Source organism: Corvus cornix, chromosome 4, assembly GCF_000738735.6.
Source record: "Corvus cornix cornix isolate S_Up_H32 chromosome 4, ASM73873v5, whole genome shotgun sequence".
Classification (NCBI taxonomy): Eukaryota; Metazoa; Chordata; class Aves; order Passeriformes; family Corvidae; genus Corvus; species Corvus cornix.
Genome location: NC_046334.1, coordinates 40,407,195 through 40,426,358, shown reverse-complemented (window position 1 = coordinate 40,426,358; position 19,164 = coordinate 40,407,195). Strand labels below are relative to the sequence as shown.

The following is a 19,164-nucleotide window of genomic DNA, read 5'->3' as shown; positions in this document are numbered from 1 at the left end:
CTTTACAGAAACAAGACTCACTCCATGAAGAAAAATTTAGAAGTGAATTAGAACAAGCACTTACTGAAAGTATAAACAACAGCTCCAGTCTTCTTCCCCTTTGCACTGGACAACCTTCATGCAAAGCTAAATAGCTGGGCTTGTGCATGCAGCACTGTTTACACACATATGCACAAGATCTTGCTGCCATAGTCTTGCTACTAACACCAAAGTTAAAACACTGGCAGAAGAAAGGTACAGGTAATACTGCACTCTGAATACCTTTTCTCTCTAACAAATTTCTCTAGGACTTGAACCCATACTATATGCGCAAGACCAACCCAGCTATTCTGAACAGACTGATACAACTGCAAGCTCTTTCAGTGAGACAATTCCTCTTGCATGTGTGATGCCTATGGCTACCTGGAATGCACCAAGCATGCACGTGTCTAGGGTGCACAGACATCTTGTGTACATGCACCTAGGCGTGCCTTTACTCAAATTCATCCATTTACAGCACCATTACACAGTCCTTTCATCAGTATTAACAACAGCAAGAAGTACCTGATACCTCAAACATGGCAGAGGGCAGAAGTGAGAGACCAGCACTGGGGAAAATATAAATGAGAATGTTTAGAAGAGCTGAAGTTGATGGACAAACCAGTGCTGCCATCATCAGTGATGTTACAGCAGCATGGCCTCACAGGAGGAAGGCCTAGCCAAAATACTGTATGCACTTCCCAACCAGGGCAGCTACTCTGTTCCTCCACCCCACATCTCCCCCCACAGCACAACAGAGGTTGGTGCTAAAACAAAGCTGCCTTATTGACAGTGTACAGTACAAACACACCATAGACTTCTCTCTGTATAACCCCATGCATGCACATGCATCCAAATAGACCAGTACTCAAAACACAGTATAACCTGAGATCAATCTCCATCATACACGGAGCAAGCAGATGATCTAAAAACCCCATTTTCTTTCCTTGCATACACTCCTTTGTCAAACTCTACATTAGCTTGCATATATCCTTCAGTCCTCCTGAGTCAGGGCCTGGGATTCCTTTCCTTTGCCACAGCTCTTTCCACATCACTTGAGAGGGAAACTCAAGAGGAGGAAAGGAATATGCTAAAACAGGGACACACACACACACACACATATGACAGAAAACAAAAAAGCTTAAAGAAGAACATGGTCAAAAGAGTCCAAGAAGGTTATCAAGAGTCTTCAGTCTCTTCTGTACCAGTTACAGTGGATTCCCAATTTCAGAGGCTAAAATCAGCCATCAGTGCACAGCAACTGGAGTCTGTAGCTGCAGAGACCATAGTCATCTACCACAGGATCATAGAATATTCTGAGTTGGAAGGGACCCACAAGGATCATCAAGTCCAACACAAGTAAATAGCCCATACAGGAATCAAACCTGCAACTTTAGTGTTACTGGAACCATGTTCCAACCAACTGAGCTAATTTCAGTGTTGGTCATCATTGACCACCTCTACAAGAAACAACTTCACAAAGCAGGAAGCACCCAGAAACTACATTAGGAACACAGCCCACAAACCCTGTGGCCTCAGAAGAAATCAGATTAAGGAACATCAGAGAGATACCAACTTACACTTATGTTTCTTTAGGAAATCTCTTAATACTAAAAATTTTGACATATTAGTGCTCCACTAATAACAACTTACTTGCAGTATGCTAATAAGTTCCGCTTGACTTACCTGAACAAATCTCCTGGTTCTTTAAGAAATCACAAGAGGAAACACGATCAGGGTATTAAGTTCATTAAAATCCCAACGAGTAATGCCCATCTGTTTTTGTTCTAATGTTGTCTAGGAGTTTAAAACCCTTTCTCTTTTCCTGCTGCTTACACCCCAAAGTATTAGCAGAGAACACACCTCTCCTCCTTCAGATCTCTTTCCATTGGCTTTAAAAAAAATCACACTCTTCTAGTGTTCTTTTGTATGTCTGCCCTTCCTGTCCCTTTAATCCTGTTAGAGGACTCCTCTACATTTACTCTAGCTTACGTAACTTTCTTTTAAAAGCAACAACCAGAATTCTGCACCGTATTCTAGTGTTGCAGCTAACCTCCCACCTGCATCAGTTACCCGGAAACTGGAATTCCCTTACTTTTAGTGGAAATACCCTGCCTTATCACCTGTTTTTCTCCCCACAGCTGTATTTTATTGGTGGCTCGCTGTCACCCTACAACTGAGCAAGCAGTTCCAGTTATCCTTTTTATGCTGACTGCAACTAAGTATGAAGCAAATATTCCTAGGTTTGACTCCCAAGATAATGATCTTTAACATCTCACTCTGTGGATATGATTAAGGATCTTTGATCATCCAATTATTCTCAATTGTTATCCATTTTTAAGCATCTCCTCTTACCACATTCTAAAAAAGAATCTCAAAACCTAAGAAGAAAAACAAACAGTACTCTAAGTGTTACCTAATGCAGGACAGAATCATTACCCAGCGTCACACTTGTTAACACAACCACCCAGGAAACAGCATATGAATGAAACCATCAAGTCTTAACCGGGAGAACCAAGGCAACCAACGCAACTCCCTCCCTCAAAAGCCCAGTAGGTGAAACAATTGTGTCTTTTTAGAATTCAACTACTAAAAGAGGCTTCTTTAAATTATAGCTCACTGTAAAGGATGTGATATTTTAAACCACACAGAAGAATTCTCTGTATTTTGTCGCTAGGACCACAAAAAGAGAAGGGAGGAGGGTTTGGGTTTGGGTTTTTTTCATAGAAATCTGCTACTATCAAATTAATTTGACTAATGTTAATGCTATATTGTAATCAACCACACCAACACCCCACCCCCTCAAAAACAAAACCTGCCTGTTCTCTAGCAGCAAACAGCAAATGCAAGGAAAGATAGACGCATTTAAAAAATCTGACACTAGAGGAGGTTTGGCAAGAGAGAGTAAGCAAATGAGAAACAAAAGAAACAAAACCCAACAAACAATGATAAACCTTGATGTTTTCTTATAGGGTGGAAATTGTAAAAACACAGAGAAAAATACTCCTTTTCAAACACTGCTGAAAGCACAAAACACGGCTCTTGAAGGTCTTAACCACACATTCTTCACTATCCTCTTCAATTTAGCCAGAACACATTTGCAGTGTGGCTGGAGATGCTGCAGCAAACATTCAGCAAGAATCTAGTCAGCAGATAAAATTCTTGAAAGGTGAAGTGATAATTAGCAACACAACCCAAAGACATAGTGCACTCTCTCTCATTTATATTGACTACTGTAACCATTAAAAGATTTTCATCCTGAAGAGAGTACTGCAGTGGTTACAGCTTTTCAAACCAATAGTGATGACTGGCAGATAACATCAGGTTAAAATAAGAACCTGCAACACTGAACACAAGTCCCATGGTACTGCAGCAGCCTTTAACAGCCCAGTTTTTCCTGGCTAGAAGAAAGAACTGATGAAAAGGCCAGGCATGGAATCAATTAAATTAGTGCCAAAGTGGTTTTAAAAAGAAAAGGTTAGATGCTCCAAAGACTTAGCAGCTGAGAGTTTACTGGGTCATTTTTTTCCCTGTGGTAGAAAGCAGAGTTTTCAATATGGCTGGAGTACCTTTAAGAAGGTATACTTCAAAGTGAAATCTAAATATTTTGCACCTCAATACATGAAGAAGCTATATTAGTATATTCTGCCCCTATGCTCTACCTGTGTGAGGTACATGCAATGACCCCTCCTGCTTCCCACAGTGGTTCAAAACTCTTTTAAATTCCATCCTTTGGTCTCACCTGTGTGGGGATTAGCTGTGAGAATGGGAATAAAGGAAATGCCATGGCACAACAGTTCAGCAGCTCACCAAATCTGCTGCCTCCCTCATGCTCGTCAGGCATCTTAGAGTAAGCATTGGAAAACCAACTGCACACATTGCCACCAGTGTATACTGCACCTTAAAGGGAAATGCCCTTATTCCAGACAGAAACAGTTCTTTTGAGACCCTCAGGGACTGGCATATTTTGATTTTTTATCCCAATGAGTATGACTGTCAGCAAACGCAGCAACGAAAACCTACCTCCCCAAATAAATGACAGCACCTAGAACCAGGGGTTCCCACAATTAAACAACTCACTGGATGAAATATTTCCTCCTGTCCATTTCACATATTTTTTACTTTTGAATTTTACTGAGCACTTATTTACAGGAAGCAGTAAACTAAAACCTACAACAGATGTTTTATTAATGTTAAAACAGTAACACCTCTCTACCTACTGCTCTGTCATTTTAAAGTGAAATTTCAGGAATCTGAAAATTGCCCTGTACATGAGCCATAAAACCAAACACAGTATTCAAAAGGATAAAATTACAAATTTCACAGAACCACCTCTCTTGCATGACTTCTTACGTATCTCATTTAGAGTCATAAGTTTAGAATTTTAATTACCACTCCTGACTCATCTAATGCATTCACCACTGACTCCAGCAACATGCAGAGACCGTGCTCCTAAAAAAACATAAACTTAACAAATTTAAGCACTATTTTGTCAGTGCTCACTGCACTGCTTTATACTACAGTGCTGATGTCACTATTCTGCAGAACTGCTCAGCTGTTCCATTCAGCTGTCGCTAGTCCCTTCTGAAATCCTCCTCAGCGGTCTTAATGAACCTGAACAACTGCGATCTGACAGACAGGGTTACCACTTCATTATCCATTCCATCCTTCAGATTTTTAATATAGCTATTAAACCCCAAACATTTAGTATTGATCCCTGCTGCACAAAAGACTTTTAACCATTTCCAGGGCCCAGAAGGGGCCGTCCTTCTTCTTTCTCCTCTGTATACTAAACTGAGCTTGACAAGACTTTTCTTTTGGACTTTCACCAAGCATTTATAAAGCACTAGAGCGTGGAAGAGTTCTTGTGCTCCCTGAGTGTCGCAATGACCCAGTTTTCGGAAAGATGAGAGCACATAAAAATAGTTGTCTCTTTGCCCTCTTATTCAGTATAGAGAGACCTAAACTAGGATATCAAGGCTAGATTCCTGAGATGATCTCAGGTGCTGCTGATGATCTCAACTTTAATTAAACTAAACCAAAAGGTTAGCAAAAGGAGAATCAAGATAATTTCTTTAACAGATTTCACAAGTAACCACAGGACACAGGGAGAAAAGATCATATATACAAAAATGTTGAGATCAAAGCATAGGGGATTTACAAACCCAAGCTCTAAATTACTACATTTAATGTCATAGCAAGATAGTTATTTTCTTAACACACATTAAAACAACAAAATAAGTCATTCCTTATATCTTGTCACCATGTTGTAATTCCTTACGCCTGGCTGTAAGAAAAAAGCCCTTATAGTTACCATCATATTCTTTCACGAAGCAACCTCCACAGGCAGTACTTTAACCCACCCAGATCTTATGGGCCTGAGGGCACCTCCTACTTAGACAGGTAAAAAATGTCTCAGTCAGAACCAGAGCTTGAGAAGGCTCTCTGCTTCAAAAGCATTTCTGATTATCAGTAAACATGGCATTGCACATGGTGAAGGGGATGGTACATGCCCCTCTCTCACCTGGCCACCCCCTCTGTGAGGCTGGAACCGCTGCACAGACGAGCCCCCAGAAACATCTACAGGGGATGCAAGTAACCCTGAAAGCTTACTTTTTCAAACCCCTGCTGTTCTTCCTGTTTGATTAGCTACAAGTTTTAGTCTTAAAGAGTTGATGTAGAGGCTACCTAAACAAAAACCTAGGCTATAAAGATTGAATTAGTAGCAGAAGAAGACAGGAGAGAAAAACAAGAAACAATATAAGAAAGAAAGAACACAGGAAAGGTTAAAAGGAAATGTGAGGAAAGAGCTGATTTTTGTTTGATTCCTAAAGCAGACAATGCAGCATCTGAGATGTTACTTCTGAAAGTAGCCTTGTTAAAAGAATCCCAATGCTTAGCAGGGCTAAATGGAAGCAGAAATAATAACCAAATGGTAAGAAATAAAATTAGTACCTCCAGCTGTAGGAAGGCTGGGAAAAAAATTAGGGTCTATAGAATTGCTGGAATAAGCCAAGTGGGAATGGCTGCGTGTATCAGTGAAGAAAGAAATGAACAAAGGACAGTTGTTTTGTGACAGCTGATCTGCATGTGCTCTGCATCCACTCGGTGCTTGCTTTTGTTTTGTTTTCTGGGCTGACCTTCACCCCCTGCCACACAAAGGATTCAGTGAAAGCCTCTACTCAAAGTCTCAATTAAAAGCCCAAAAGAACAAACATATCTTGGGCTGCAGCCCCAAGCCTAAGCCCAGGTGCCAATGACCCAGCAAAGGCAGCATCCCCAGCAGAGCACCGGGCTCCTGCCGAGGGTACCTGCATACTACTACACCGCCTTGGAAAGAGCCCTCCTCCCCTCCCAGTGTCTGGAACAGGCAGAATAGCTAAAAACAAACCTTTAGCTTCTTCTCCAAATGGCTGCTTCTAAGTTGTTATGATGAAAGATCAAAGCTAGGGGAAGGGCGGGAGCTTACAGGACAGTAAAGAAAGTTGAGAGTAAATTAGTAGTGTGCATACAAATACACGCATGTAACATCACTAAGGGAGTATGTTAATGGTTTGGGCAGTTTGAACAAAAACATGTGAAAGCAGTTAAGCATGTCATCACCAACACTGTCTTTAGAAGTGTTCTGCTGCTTTATGAGCAGCTCTTCAAACACACATGCACATTTAGTTTCATACAAAGATGGTGTAATGCACAAGAACTTGAAAATGTGAGGCTACCCAAAGAGCATCCTGCATGGTCTGCAAAGTCTATGCATAATACGTGTGAAGTTTTGCTTTAAACTGTGGTATTTCATTTTGGGTACTGCATTTAACTGACTTATTCCAACATAGATTTGTTATGCAGCATCCAGTTTGGTACATGCTCAGAACATAATTTGGAGAGCATTGGTGTAACAGGGATAAGACAGAAACTGACCTCAGGGCTTTGGTCTAAAAGACTAATTTACTGTCAGAACTATCTTGGTGTAATTATACCTATGTAAATACCCATTTATTCTGGAATAAGTGTTTTGTTTAACCTGATTTAGCCTATACAACTTCCAGAAGTTTTATCAGTGGGGTTGGTAGTACATGCATAATCCTGCTAAACTCATCTGCATGACCTTTTGTATCATGCATAAAAAGATGAAAGTTAAAAATGGAATAATCAATAGTAAAAATATAATACTAGTTTTGTTACAGGCAAGCATATGTCTTCCTGTTGTTCAATCCTATGCTCCCTAATGCATTCAAAAACTAAATGCTTAAACAAAGGAATTAACTTTCTACTAGTACTTTTTTTCTGGGTTCTGACAGCTTCAGTCTTCAAGAGTATATAACCACTGACATTTAGAGTTGCAAGTACTATTTCTCTAAAATCTTCCTGTTATGGAAAAAGGCAGAGATAGTAAAGGAGCCAAATGTGGCTTCTATTGCCATATGTTGTTTCTAATAGTCACAGCTTGAGTTTCAAAACTGATGTAGATTTTCATTTCCCTTTATTTCCATTCAGTGCTGTTGTACTATTGGTACTTCTTAAAGTCGAGACTTACTAAGAAGCCTAATTTTAGGCACTCATTTCTGGAACATGGCACAAAAGCTCACGCTCAAATGTGAAAAGAATCCATGCATGTAAGTTATCTGGAAATACCTGAAAGTCTTGGTCACATCTCCTTCATACCTCAGTTTACAAACAAGAGCCTAGAGTCTACTTTACGGCATAGAGGTTTGAATGTGATTTACATGTCTGTTGCCTTGCTCCTGACAAACATTTTTCGATGGAAGTTTCGATGTAATTAGTGTTTCCAAGAAAAGTTTGGGGGTTGCAAAATTATATTCTTAAGAGGTATACAGAGTAAGAAGTTCTTGCTTTTAGAGAATATAATTCTGGTATTCTTCAGGATATCTTTGGAGACTGAGGATGCAAAAGCCTAGTGCAGCTTCCCAGTGACATTTTTCCTCCTGATAACATAATTTCTTTCAAGGGCAGAAATTACCTTGTAAAACATAATCACCACATATTTTCCCCTCAAATGCAGCCTCTGATTGTCTCATTCATCACCTAGGTAGACAGACATTACGCAATTCTGTTTGCCGGATACTGCTCCTTAGGAAATACTTGCAGAATACCAAAAGGATATACACTGCCCCCCAGACCTCCACAGAGGGTCATCTTCAACTGTGGCTTCCACCAACAGTGAAGTCACAGTGCTGGCTTTCTGATATCACAGCATTCTCTGTAGCAACAGCCTATGAGGTCACAAATAAAGGATTATCACTTTGTTGCAGGATTAAGGGAACTAAGAAGCTGGTCCATCAGGAGATGCGTTTTACTCCAAATAATGGGCATTAGGAGAATGCTGAAAATAAATGGGTTGTAAATTGTCTTTGTCTGGCATGCACCCTTTTTTCAATAATACTGTAAAATAAGGTATTGCTTTCATTAACAGCTCCTAAGCAATGGAATGAACTACAGGCACTACCTCCTGAGCTATTACATGGAAGATGAATTCTGAAACAACTTTCATATCTTAGGACTCCTCAGTCATTTGATTTTGCAGAGGTAGACATCAGTCAGACCACTCCCCTCAAATGGTCTGCTGGTTAGTTTATTCACAAGTGTTCAAAGCTAGTAATAAGTTTCAGAAAGTGACTAGAAAAAAAATACAAAAGGAAGTCTGGAAATATCTTGCCCTAGCCCATCTTATTGTTTAGACAAGGATTTGTGAAGATGATTCCAAACTGAGAGTCTATGTTACTAACAAAGACCGAAAAAAATATGCATTGTAAGTTACAGCAGAAAAAAAAAAGTACTAGATTAAAACTCCAGAAACAGTGATTACTTAGAAGAACCTTCAGTGCAAAATAAGTCTGCAGTCACAGGAATCTTTGCCACAAACATCGCTGTTAGAATAAAACACTTGTACAAATAATGTCATTACATTCTTAGTGGTTTATTTTTTTCAACAATATCTGGTTTACTTCCCAGTGAATACTCTGTTTCAAAGTTTTGTAAAATACAGAATTCCAGAACCTGTTTGAAACTATTCCAAAACCTTTATCCACCCACTTCCCCACCATGGAGCAAATCAAGGATAGCACAAATACAATCACCAAACGAATGCTTCCTAGCCTTTCAAGGAATGACTGTGGCTTTGACATAACTATCCAGAGCCCAAATTATTTTCAGCTTTTAAAGAGTTATAGTCTGCTGGGGAAAGGAGGGATGAAAGGAAGGATGATAACGGGTGACAACAGAGTTACTACATTATTCACAGAAATCCTATGACACATGCACGCTTGCACATGCAGACTTTTCCCACATTTTTGAAGTAATTGCCCACTTTTCTAGACGCCTGGAAACTCAGGCTACCTGATGTCTGGAAACTAGCTACTATATGCATACATTCTTACCTCACATGTGCAGCAGGTCCAACACATCAGGTTACTATGTATGCATAATTTACCTGTCAGGGACTGTCCCAGATTTTTAGATTAAGATCTAAAAATCCTAAAACAGCCCGGCTTGTAATTTTCAATCTGACCTGTGATGCAACCAGTACAAGCAATTGTACAGTGTGAGAGTATCTTGCAATTTCAGGAAGATTTTTGAGTAAGGCCCTACTTGCAGCTTATAGAAGATGGAAGGAGATACTTTCAGCATTATGAGTGTAGGCACTAATACCAATTTCCATTCTAGAATTGGAAGAAAACAGTGGGCAGATTTGCAGATTCACCTGGAGCTTCACCCACCAGTCTGGAAAATTTATATTTCTATGTTGCAGCAGGACAACTATTAAAAACGCTGAGAAGAAACAACACAGACGGACTAACGAGATGTTTCACAGTGTTTTAAATACGCTTTGAAATTTTGCAACCTATTTAAAAACGTTGTTTCTTTTGCCCTCCAGCAGTAGCACTGAAGAACCTCAAAGGAAGTGCTTAGATAGACCAGACTTACTCGCTTTGCCACTCGGCTCTGCAGCTTTCTAGGGCTGTCGAGAGCGGCCGGGCTGATCCGTGCCGTGAGACACGAACCCCCGCGCTCAGCCGCGCCGTGCGCTGCCAGCGCCGGGGGCGCCCCGGCCGCCTCCGCGCACCCGAAACGCTGCAGAGACGCTCAGCCTTTCGCAGCACCGTCACTGCCTAGCGGCCCGCTGCAGCCAGCCCGCGCTAAGCCCGAGTACCCAGGGCAAGGCACCATCCGCGTCTCCCGGGGGAAGCGCTGCCCCGCCGGCACAACCCGCCCTCCGGCGAGGCGGGAGTACAGCACAGCCTCCACCGCCCGTGCCGCTGACGAAGATTTTATCGCGCAGCAAGGCGGGCAACGGAGCCAAACGGGGAAGGACCGCCCATCCCATCCCGGCCCGGCCCGGCCCGGCCCGGCGGCCCCGGGGGGCGCGGTACCTACCGAGCGGCACCTCCGGCAGCGCCGAGGCGCGGCAGCCCGCTCGCAGCCATGGCAACGCGGGGCCCGTTCCTACACCTCCCTTCCCGAACCCCTCACGGAAAGCTGCCAACGCTTTAGGGCCCCCGAAACAGGGAGAAAAAAGCAATATGCGCCCAGTCGGAAGATGGGGCCTTACTCCCACCTTTGCACGACGTTTTCAACCAAAACCCATCGCAGTGTTCTCCTTCAGCAAAGGCCACCCGCGTCCCAGCCATTTTGGATGCATGAGCAACTCCCACAGGGCATGCACCCCTGTGTGCTGCTGCCTCAGGAACGCCCAGAAAATCCCAAAGAGGGAGAGCTCAGAAACAAAAATAAAAGAAGGGGGTTTTTATTGATTGGTTTCTTTGGCCTTGAGGTCGTGGGGCTTTGTGTTTTTGAGGCTGCTGATTTTACATGATGGTAAAGCAGATTTCCATCCCATTCATCTACTCTGCCCTCACAAGAAAGTGAGGGCACTACCTGAAGTGAAGGCACAGCGGGGGCTTGATACTCCAAAAAAGCAGTATAAGCATGAAAACCCCTTTGCCTCCTGAGGGCACTGGTGTGATGGGATGTGTGCTGCTGATGTCAGAAATAAATCTGAATGGCCACTGCAACTAAATCACCTCCCACTTCAAAAGTACTTTAAAATAGCCATCAACTATTTTATGCAATTTTACAATTCAACATGGCTTTATGACTGATACAAGGCTTCTGTTGTTTTGTTTTTAGAGTTTAAGGGGGTCAAGCAAAGGACCAACAGCAAAATACTCCCCTCTGGCTGCTATTGAGGTAGAATCCGAACTTGTGCAAAAACTTCAGCTGATTAGCCACGTACATTTAGAAGGCAGTTATTGTCTTAAAGGACAATTGTAAGGGAAACTTTTTGCACAACAAGTGTAGAAAGATCCACTGCCTCTATCTTTAATGGATGCAGAAGGTTTTATGACCAAAATATGGTTTGTAAAAACAGTGATCAGAACACATACTGAAAACCACGGCTATAGAGCAAATCAGAAAGCTAAATCAAACCACATTCTCCATCTCCCTTGGTTTCATCAAAAGCAAGCAGGAGAATTAGTTTATGAAGGCAAATCACAGGGTAACAATAGGTGCCTGCTGTGGATCCTGAGAATGAACTTCGCTCTGAAGGGCTGATGGCTTTCTTCACAAGTGTAAATGGGCATCTTGGTTTTCAGGGCTGGTATGTCTCATGGTCCACAAGCATCAGCAACATGCGCAACCTAACCACACATAGCTGATGGATATTTAGGAGAAAGCTAAAGCAGTATTACTGTCACAGTAATTTGGTGTTTGGGACACAGCTGGAGAAACACTGGTAAGACACAGGAGGTCTGCAGCATGCTTTGGTCAAGAATCAGCACCATGACCTCATCCTCCTCCAGCGCTCAGGCACAGAGGGAGCTGAGATTGGACTAGCAGCCAATTAACCACTCATTTAGCCTGAATTTCAATATTCCTCTCTTTATGAGCTCACTCATTGTTTTAATTACTTCAGGAAGCTGCATAAATGCTTTAATTCCAAACTTTGACATACAAACCATTACTAAAGTGAATGAAACAGAAACTTTCCACTTGAACAATGAAAAAAAAGATCAAGAAGGTAACTCAGCAGAGTAATACCAAGTTTGAAAGGCAATTGCCAACCCCTCTAAGCAAGACTGAGAACTACTTGATAGCAGCACAAGTGCTAGGATCTTCCTCACCCTGCAACTACACACTGGAAATGCACACACAATATCCACAGGACCACTGGCACTGCCCTTTTGTAATAAACAAAGCTGAGTGGGGAAAAAAACAAACCCCAACCAACCAAAAAATTCTTCTATAAATCCAATTTCCCCATGCCAGGCAGTACAAAAAAGCAAGAGCAGATTCCCATGATCATGCAACCTCTGACATCCAGGAAATCCCAGGCCAAGACTCAGCATAGAAGCTACAATCTTCAGGACCTTTACATGCTGGCAGTTGTATTTCCTTCACTAATGCCACTGACATCCTCGCTTTCTTTACAAGTCAAATATGAGGAAATGGTTCTTTAGTGGGTGACAACAGCTCTGTCTGGCATTTTACAACAGCTGGAAGACTGGCACTACCCGAAGGACTTCACAGCCGAGCTCAGACAGAGCCAACATGTTTCAGATACAATCGTTATCTGTGAGGCCATGGAAGCAGTAAGATCACTTCCTCCTTGCAATCTTCAGCTTTACATACTCATCAATTATTGCTATTTTTAAATTTCCTTTGGAAAAAGAAGAAAAAAAAAAAGCTCATAATGATTTTATCAGTTTTGGTGTCTGACTTTGGGACCAACCACATACATTCAGTTATTAAACAAAAAGCTCATAATGATTTTATCAGTTTTGGTGTCTGACTTTGGGACCAACCACATACATTCAGTTATTAAACATTTATGATTCCCTTTTCCCTCAAGTACAGGAGGAAGAATTTGGCAATCAATGAGGGAGAACAAGCTGACTGACAATAGCTTACAGCTAAACTAGCAACTGCTCAACCAAATTGCACAAACCATAGAATATGTGCCATGATTATTAGCTTGAGGATGATAATCTTACAATCAATAGCCATAATTTCTATTGGCATATCTTGTTCACATTTCAAGAAAATAACAAAATAATCTGGTGCTCACATATTTCTGCAGTATCTGAAAGCAAAGGATTCCTTAGCTTTCTCCACATTGTTTCTGTTAACTGAAATCCTGGAATCATCTAACTTCTACCTCCATATACAGGATTTCCCCAGATACTAAAATTCTGAAGCTGTAAGCTTACAAATGTTTTTGCTCTTTTCTCCTTCACTGCTAAATAGGAAAGATTATGGCAAAGCTTAAACTGGACTAGGTACTCAGTTTGTTCCAACTTCTCACCCTCTCAGATGCTGATTTAAAAATGTCAACCTGAACTGAACCAATAATCATCAAGCAAATTAATTACAGCAAGAACCAAATTTGAGACCCTACGCTTACCAGTAAGAACTCCAGGAATTCCTCAAGCAGTACACTTGGATTCTTCCAACCACCAGGAAAAGCTCCAGGACAGATCTAGCACACCCCTACACTAGTAACTCCTGAAAGCTAGTTTAGTTCCTAAACGGCACCAGGAAAACAGCTTTGATTCAAAAGCAATGGATGGTCAAGATGTTGGAAAGCTACTCAAGACAGCTGCATTCAGTGCTGTGACTGGAACTGACAGAAATGTATCTGGATTGGCTTCACACTGCCCATGTGGGAAAGCTCACTGACCATTCACATAGTTTTTGTGGTCTGTGTTGAACAGTGTGGTTCAGCAGTTACTCAGCTCACATTAACAGAGCTGACCAGGTCAGAGAGAGCTCTGGCCTGCCTATACAGCCCCTAGTACCTGCCATATCCTTGATATAAGTTTGGCCCCCTTAGACTTCTTTTCATTTATTTTGAAAATTAAGTACCTAGAAAACCTTATTGAATAGTTTATGCAAAATGGTATCTCCCATTCCAGAAATCTTTCATTTATAGGGTTAACAGGAAATAAAAAGACCAAGCATACCCATACTGTCCTTGAAACACTCATTTCAGATCCATGATGGAAATTATGTATTCATCTGTGCTAAAACCTTACGAGAAAATCTGGAAAATACTGTTGGATATCATAACTGCTGCTTCAGATGGCCTGAGGAATCCATCACCATGCTCGTGGTATTCTGTGGTATTTCTTTGTTCATGGGAAAATGAAAGTCCTTTCACACACAAGTCATCATTTGCCAAAGCATTCATCATAGATGCCTAACTGCACAACAGAGCTACCCAACCTACTGCTTGATCTGCTCTCATGAGTTAGTTTAGGGAGCTAACCTAGCAGAAGGCTAGTTCTGTCAAAAAAAAAAAAAAAAAAATTATGCCAAACTCTGACTGGCTGCCCTGTTAAGACAGAGGAGGTCCCGTCTCAGGGCTAAGTAGGAGGCAGTATGCCACAGGCAATGGAGAAGCAGGACCTCCTGCTCTGGGAGCCAGCAGTTACAGGTAAGAACTGCTCAGTTATCACAAAACTGCATGGTAATATGGCCATTCACCACTAAAATGACTGACACAGTCACCATCCTGACAGCAGGTCCATGTGACAGCTGGAATTTTCAAAGGGCTTTAAAAAGGCTTACTAAATTCCATTCATTTTCATGGCATCTGGGTTCAGGTCTATCAGCGCTGGTTTCAACTACCAAGGGCCAGTTTTTCAAAAGCAAGCTTTTGCTTGTCATGTCCGACAGACCATCAAGACTTGAACAAAGTAAGGACAAGCAGCTGGAATAAACAAGGATATAAGTAGCAAGCACACAATCCAAGAATGTGTTTAAAGATAGTTCTTACAGAGACAGCATGTACCCATTTTCACCAGTAGTTCCAAAGATTTGGTAAAAACCATCACCTACAATAATTGAGTTTCCCAAGAAATATGGTCTATTAGACATCAGATACTGACCATTCTAGTGGAAAATAACATGCAGAAGACAGGAAGAATCCTGCATTTCTCCACCCACTGCTGGAATATCTCCCCAAAACACAGATGACATAGTCACAAAGAATGGCAGACATCCTACTGTGTAGAATACAATTCCACTGATACTAAAATGTATCAGAAAACCATACTTTTTTGCATATTAATTTTAGAAAGAGGGAGAAATATTTTGACAAATGTCAGAACTTCCTGTTACAGCATTCCTGCAAGAAGTGTTTCTTTCTCTCCCTTCAAATTAGTTTGTTCTGAAAGACTGCATTAGGTAGAGCAATATTTAAAACACTTAAACAGTCAAATTTGAAACAAACCAGTCTGATCCTGCTGGAATTAAGTGTTTTATGTGATCTAAAAATACTGGGTTTTGGATTTTCTTCCACATGAAATCTGTCTACTTTGGAGCTCTGTTTCAAATCAGAAAACGATTTCCTTAGAATCCCAAAACCTCCACAAAATAGAGCCTCTGTCTACTAGTCAGCTGTACACAAGCCTCAAATTTTATAAAACAAGTTTCAACATACGTCCTTACAAGAATATCCAGTATCATGTATTTCCTCATGTGAAATTTGAGAACCTTAACACATTACTTTCAAATGAAAACTTTCATTAGTCTGAGCAGGATTGGAGCATTGCACCTCAATCTGTGTTTTATTAATTTATCTTACAAACACGAGTCTTGATTGATTTGCATATATTTATAAATATGTATGTACAGCTCAGAGTAGGAAAGCAGCAACAGCATTACATCAGCCTCAACACCTGCACCATGTTGACTGAAGCAGAGAAGACTGTCTATTGTTTCTCTTTCTTATTAATGTCTACCTTCCCAGCCTTACAAACTTCTTACTGCTCTGCCAGCAAACATAAATCATGCTGACTCTCTCTGACTTGCAATTTCCACTGTGACTGGAGAGGCAGGTCTTAAAAGAAAAAAAAAACAAACAAAAACCAGTGAAAATATCGAACAAATATTCTTACGATTTTTATAATGACATTTGCCCCAAGTGCCTGTTTGTGTGGAGAATGTTTAAATTGCTCCATTTTAAAAAGTCTACAGTCCTAAGGGAGTTTTTAGAATTATATACAAAACACTGTTATGCAGATGGAGAGCATTAAGTATTACATGCATACAAGAAGAAAAAAAAAGCTTGAAGAAATGTTTCAAGAAAAAAGCAGGAATATTTTAAGTCTGAGACAGAGATCTTGTCCATCTCACTCACACAGAAAACAAACTGAAAAGAAACCAAAAGGAAAAAGCTGATATACTACAGAACAGGTTATATCCAAAAACTTAGTATCTAATGTCACTGTCTAAAGAATTCTTCTTCTAACCTAAAATGTAAACCTTAAAAAATACCTAGTTTTGCACCACAGAAGTTTACTATTCTTTAAGCTAAGCTGTGCATTTAGGCAGAACAAACAGTAAGGATCCAAGTCAGCCAGCACTGGGGGAGACACTCACCATGTATCACCCAGAAAACAGCAGTTTCAGCAAACAGAAAATCGAGACTGGAACTGAGACCAATACTGCTAGCCATGACAGCAGTGAGTAATGGCACAGTCTTCTAAGAGGAACAGCGGGGACAAAATCTGGTTTAAAAATGGATCACTTATGGAAAGGTTTAACAGTCACCTGCAGCAGTTGCAAGAGGTGAGACTCAAAGACCCCAAGTGCCTCTGTCTTCAGAATCAGGCCCCTACCAGAAGGCAGCTGTGGGAAGGATGTTAGCTGGAGCAGCATCTGAATACCTGGAAGACAGGCTACAAAGGAGCAAGCATTAAGAGAAACCCCTGCAGGGCAGTAGGACTGCTTTGAAAATGTTTATTTTTAATTTCAAATCTTGATTCTGAACTGATAACGTCATGCCACAAGCAAAGGAACAAGAATGGCAATGTTGTCTAGAGCATGATTTCATCCTCCCCACCTTGCAAGCTGCTTATCAGCTCAGAAGGACACTGTCAAGCTTATCAGCAAAGGCTTGCTGCTGGAAGAATGTGGAGCTAGCAGGGTTTTTCAGGTCAGGCTGGACCTGGTACAATGCTGCAGATTAAGCAACTTCAATGAATGAGGTGGGAGTCTCAGGAACAGACAATTTGCTCCTGGGAGTAAGATCTGGAGCACCTAACCAAGCATTTAGGTAGGAAGAGACTAACAGCCCTCAGTTTGTTCCTACTTTGATATTCAAGGGATCAGAAAGGGTAACCTTTCTGGAAGTGAACAAATCATACTAAGCAAAGCATTCTGTATCACCCATTTCTAAAGTATACAAAAATACCCTGGAAAAACAAGTTTTGGCTCCTGCATGGCAAAAGCTCCTAAACTGTTTTAAAGATCTGCTGTGGTTTGTCTTAAAGCTCATCCACGCTCAAAGCCCATGAAAAGCTGTCATTTTCTCACTGCGCATGAACATATCAAATAGCAATAATAAACAAGAATTGTGAAAAGAGGATTCAACTGGTGTACAGGTTCTTGAAACCTGGACACAACATTCAGGCATTTGTCTGTCATCTCTGTGATGAGAGCCTGAGCTCTGTTGTCAAGAGTACATTATCTGCAAGTCTTACTACTGCCTCTTACTGGAGTCCAGATCCTTAATAGCATCGTTTAATATTCATTATCTATTACCAAGATGTAAAAGAGACAAGTCTTGTAACATAATTCCTGCCTCTCACAAAGTGAAGCACCTAACACCAGCTGTTTTAAATGTCAATTTAATGATAAATAGTGTCTCACAAAACAAGGTAGACATACCACTGGAAATGTCCCCATGCCTCTCTTGTATTGGATGCATCATTCTTGTAACCTTGCAACAGTCAGGGCTATTCATTAACCAGCTATTAGCTGAAAAAAATAAAATGTCCATTAAAAAGTAGCACAAACTTTTTGAAAGTGCAGTAAACTAAGACACAGGTAAACTTTCAGAAGCAGAAAAGGATTTTAGCTAGAAACTTCATCCTGAACTTCTGCTTTATCTAACTGGATTTTGTACTTTTGTAGAAAGCTGCCACAAAAATCCAGGTAAATTCTGAGCATATGAAAAGGGGAAAAAAAAGAGGAAAAAAAAGAGAAAGAAAATTATGATCTTTCAGGAGTACCACAGATGTTGCCATGCAATCTCTTCAGAAAGAGAATTCCTTATACTGGGAGTTAATTTTGTGCCGCCTTCTATTACAAACCCAAAGGATGCACACAACAATGTATGAGTGGAAGTGATTTAAAATGTGTTTCTAATAACGCTTGAATGAGGACTTGCTTCTGGAATTATTCACACAAACTATTTCCATTTGTTAAAGCCATTATCCCTATTCTCTGACTAACCCCCTTGCACCCCTTTAAAAGGAGGAAAAAAAACCAAACCGAAACCCAACAAAACAAAAAAAACCAGAGAGCAGTTTAAATGTTTTGGTGCAACAAATGCCCAACTCCAAAGCACATAAATATGCTCCAACAATGCATTTGAAACTCTCATTCCAGCACCTTACATCTTCAAATAATCTCCTGAGCTCATTCAAAATGCAAGCACTTTAAATGTACAAACATGGAAAGAACCTTCCAGCTCTTGTAAAGAAGATAATGAATCACAAAGTTAACTTTTTACTTTCAAGATGACTCTCAATTATTGCTTCAGTGATTTTACTTTCAGCCTCACCCTGTCCCGATCCTGGCATGTTCTGCTCCAGAACACACAGAGAGATCAGAAAAACTGTGCTTAAGATTCAGAAAGAAGATAAAAAGTACGGGTGATTAGAAGTGTGCTCTATCCTGCCTGAAAGGATGGAGGGAGGGCTGATAGTGATGGGGGACAGCAAAAGAGCACATACAATATAATGAGAAAGGGGAAATGTTCTTCCAGAATGAGATGGAAAATGAAGGAAGCAGGGGTGGAGGGAGAGCAGGAAGGGATCTAAACAGTTATGAAGAAAAAATACAGACAGTTCTTAAACTCATGAGAGAAAAAACATCTACAGCATTAGGGAAATGGGTGCAATTCTTTTAAATTTAAGCTAAAAGGCAAACAAACAAAAAAGTAAAAAGTGAGAGAGAGAGCCCTCTCCTGAGGGGCTTCCCAGTAGATGCTGATACCATGCATTATGAAGTCCTGGATTTTAAAGGGGAAGGTGTCTAGAAAATTGTTTTCCTTCAAAGCAAAACTGGACAAGTCTATGACCAGGGCAGACCTACAAGCAAACAAGCATCATCACCCTT

At 40.9% G+C, this 19,164-nt stretch overlaps 1 protein-coding gene across 12 annotated transcripts in view; it reads right to left on the bottom strand.

Annotated features, from left to right (window-relative positions):
• Nucleotides 1-19,164, bottom strand: part of STOX2 (storkhead box 2) — a 144,436-nt gene that overhangs the window by 28,257 nt on the left and 97,015 nt on the right. For 4 of the 12 annotated variants that reach the window (XM_019287124.3, XM_019287126.3, XM_019287127.3 and 1 more), the window contains one exon: nucleotides 17,710-17,799. The exons of 7 other annotated variants lie outside the window; for them this stretch is intronic. In XM_019287124.3, coding sequence (XP_019142669.1) covers nucleotides 17,710-17,799 — 90 coding nt within the window. Of the gene's footprint in view, nucleotides 1-10,591; nucleotides 10,614-17,709; nucleotides 17,800-19,164 lie in introns of those variants that run through there. One more of the 12 variants, XM_010401514.4, reaches the window with a different exon arrangement.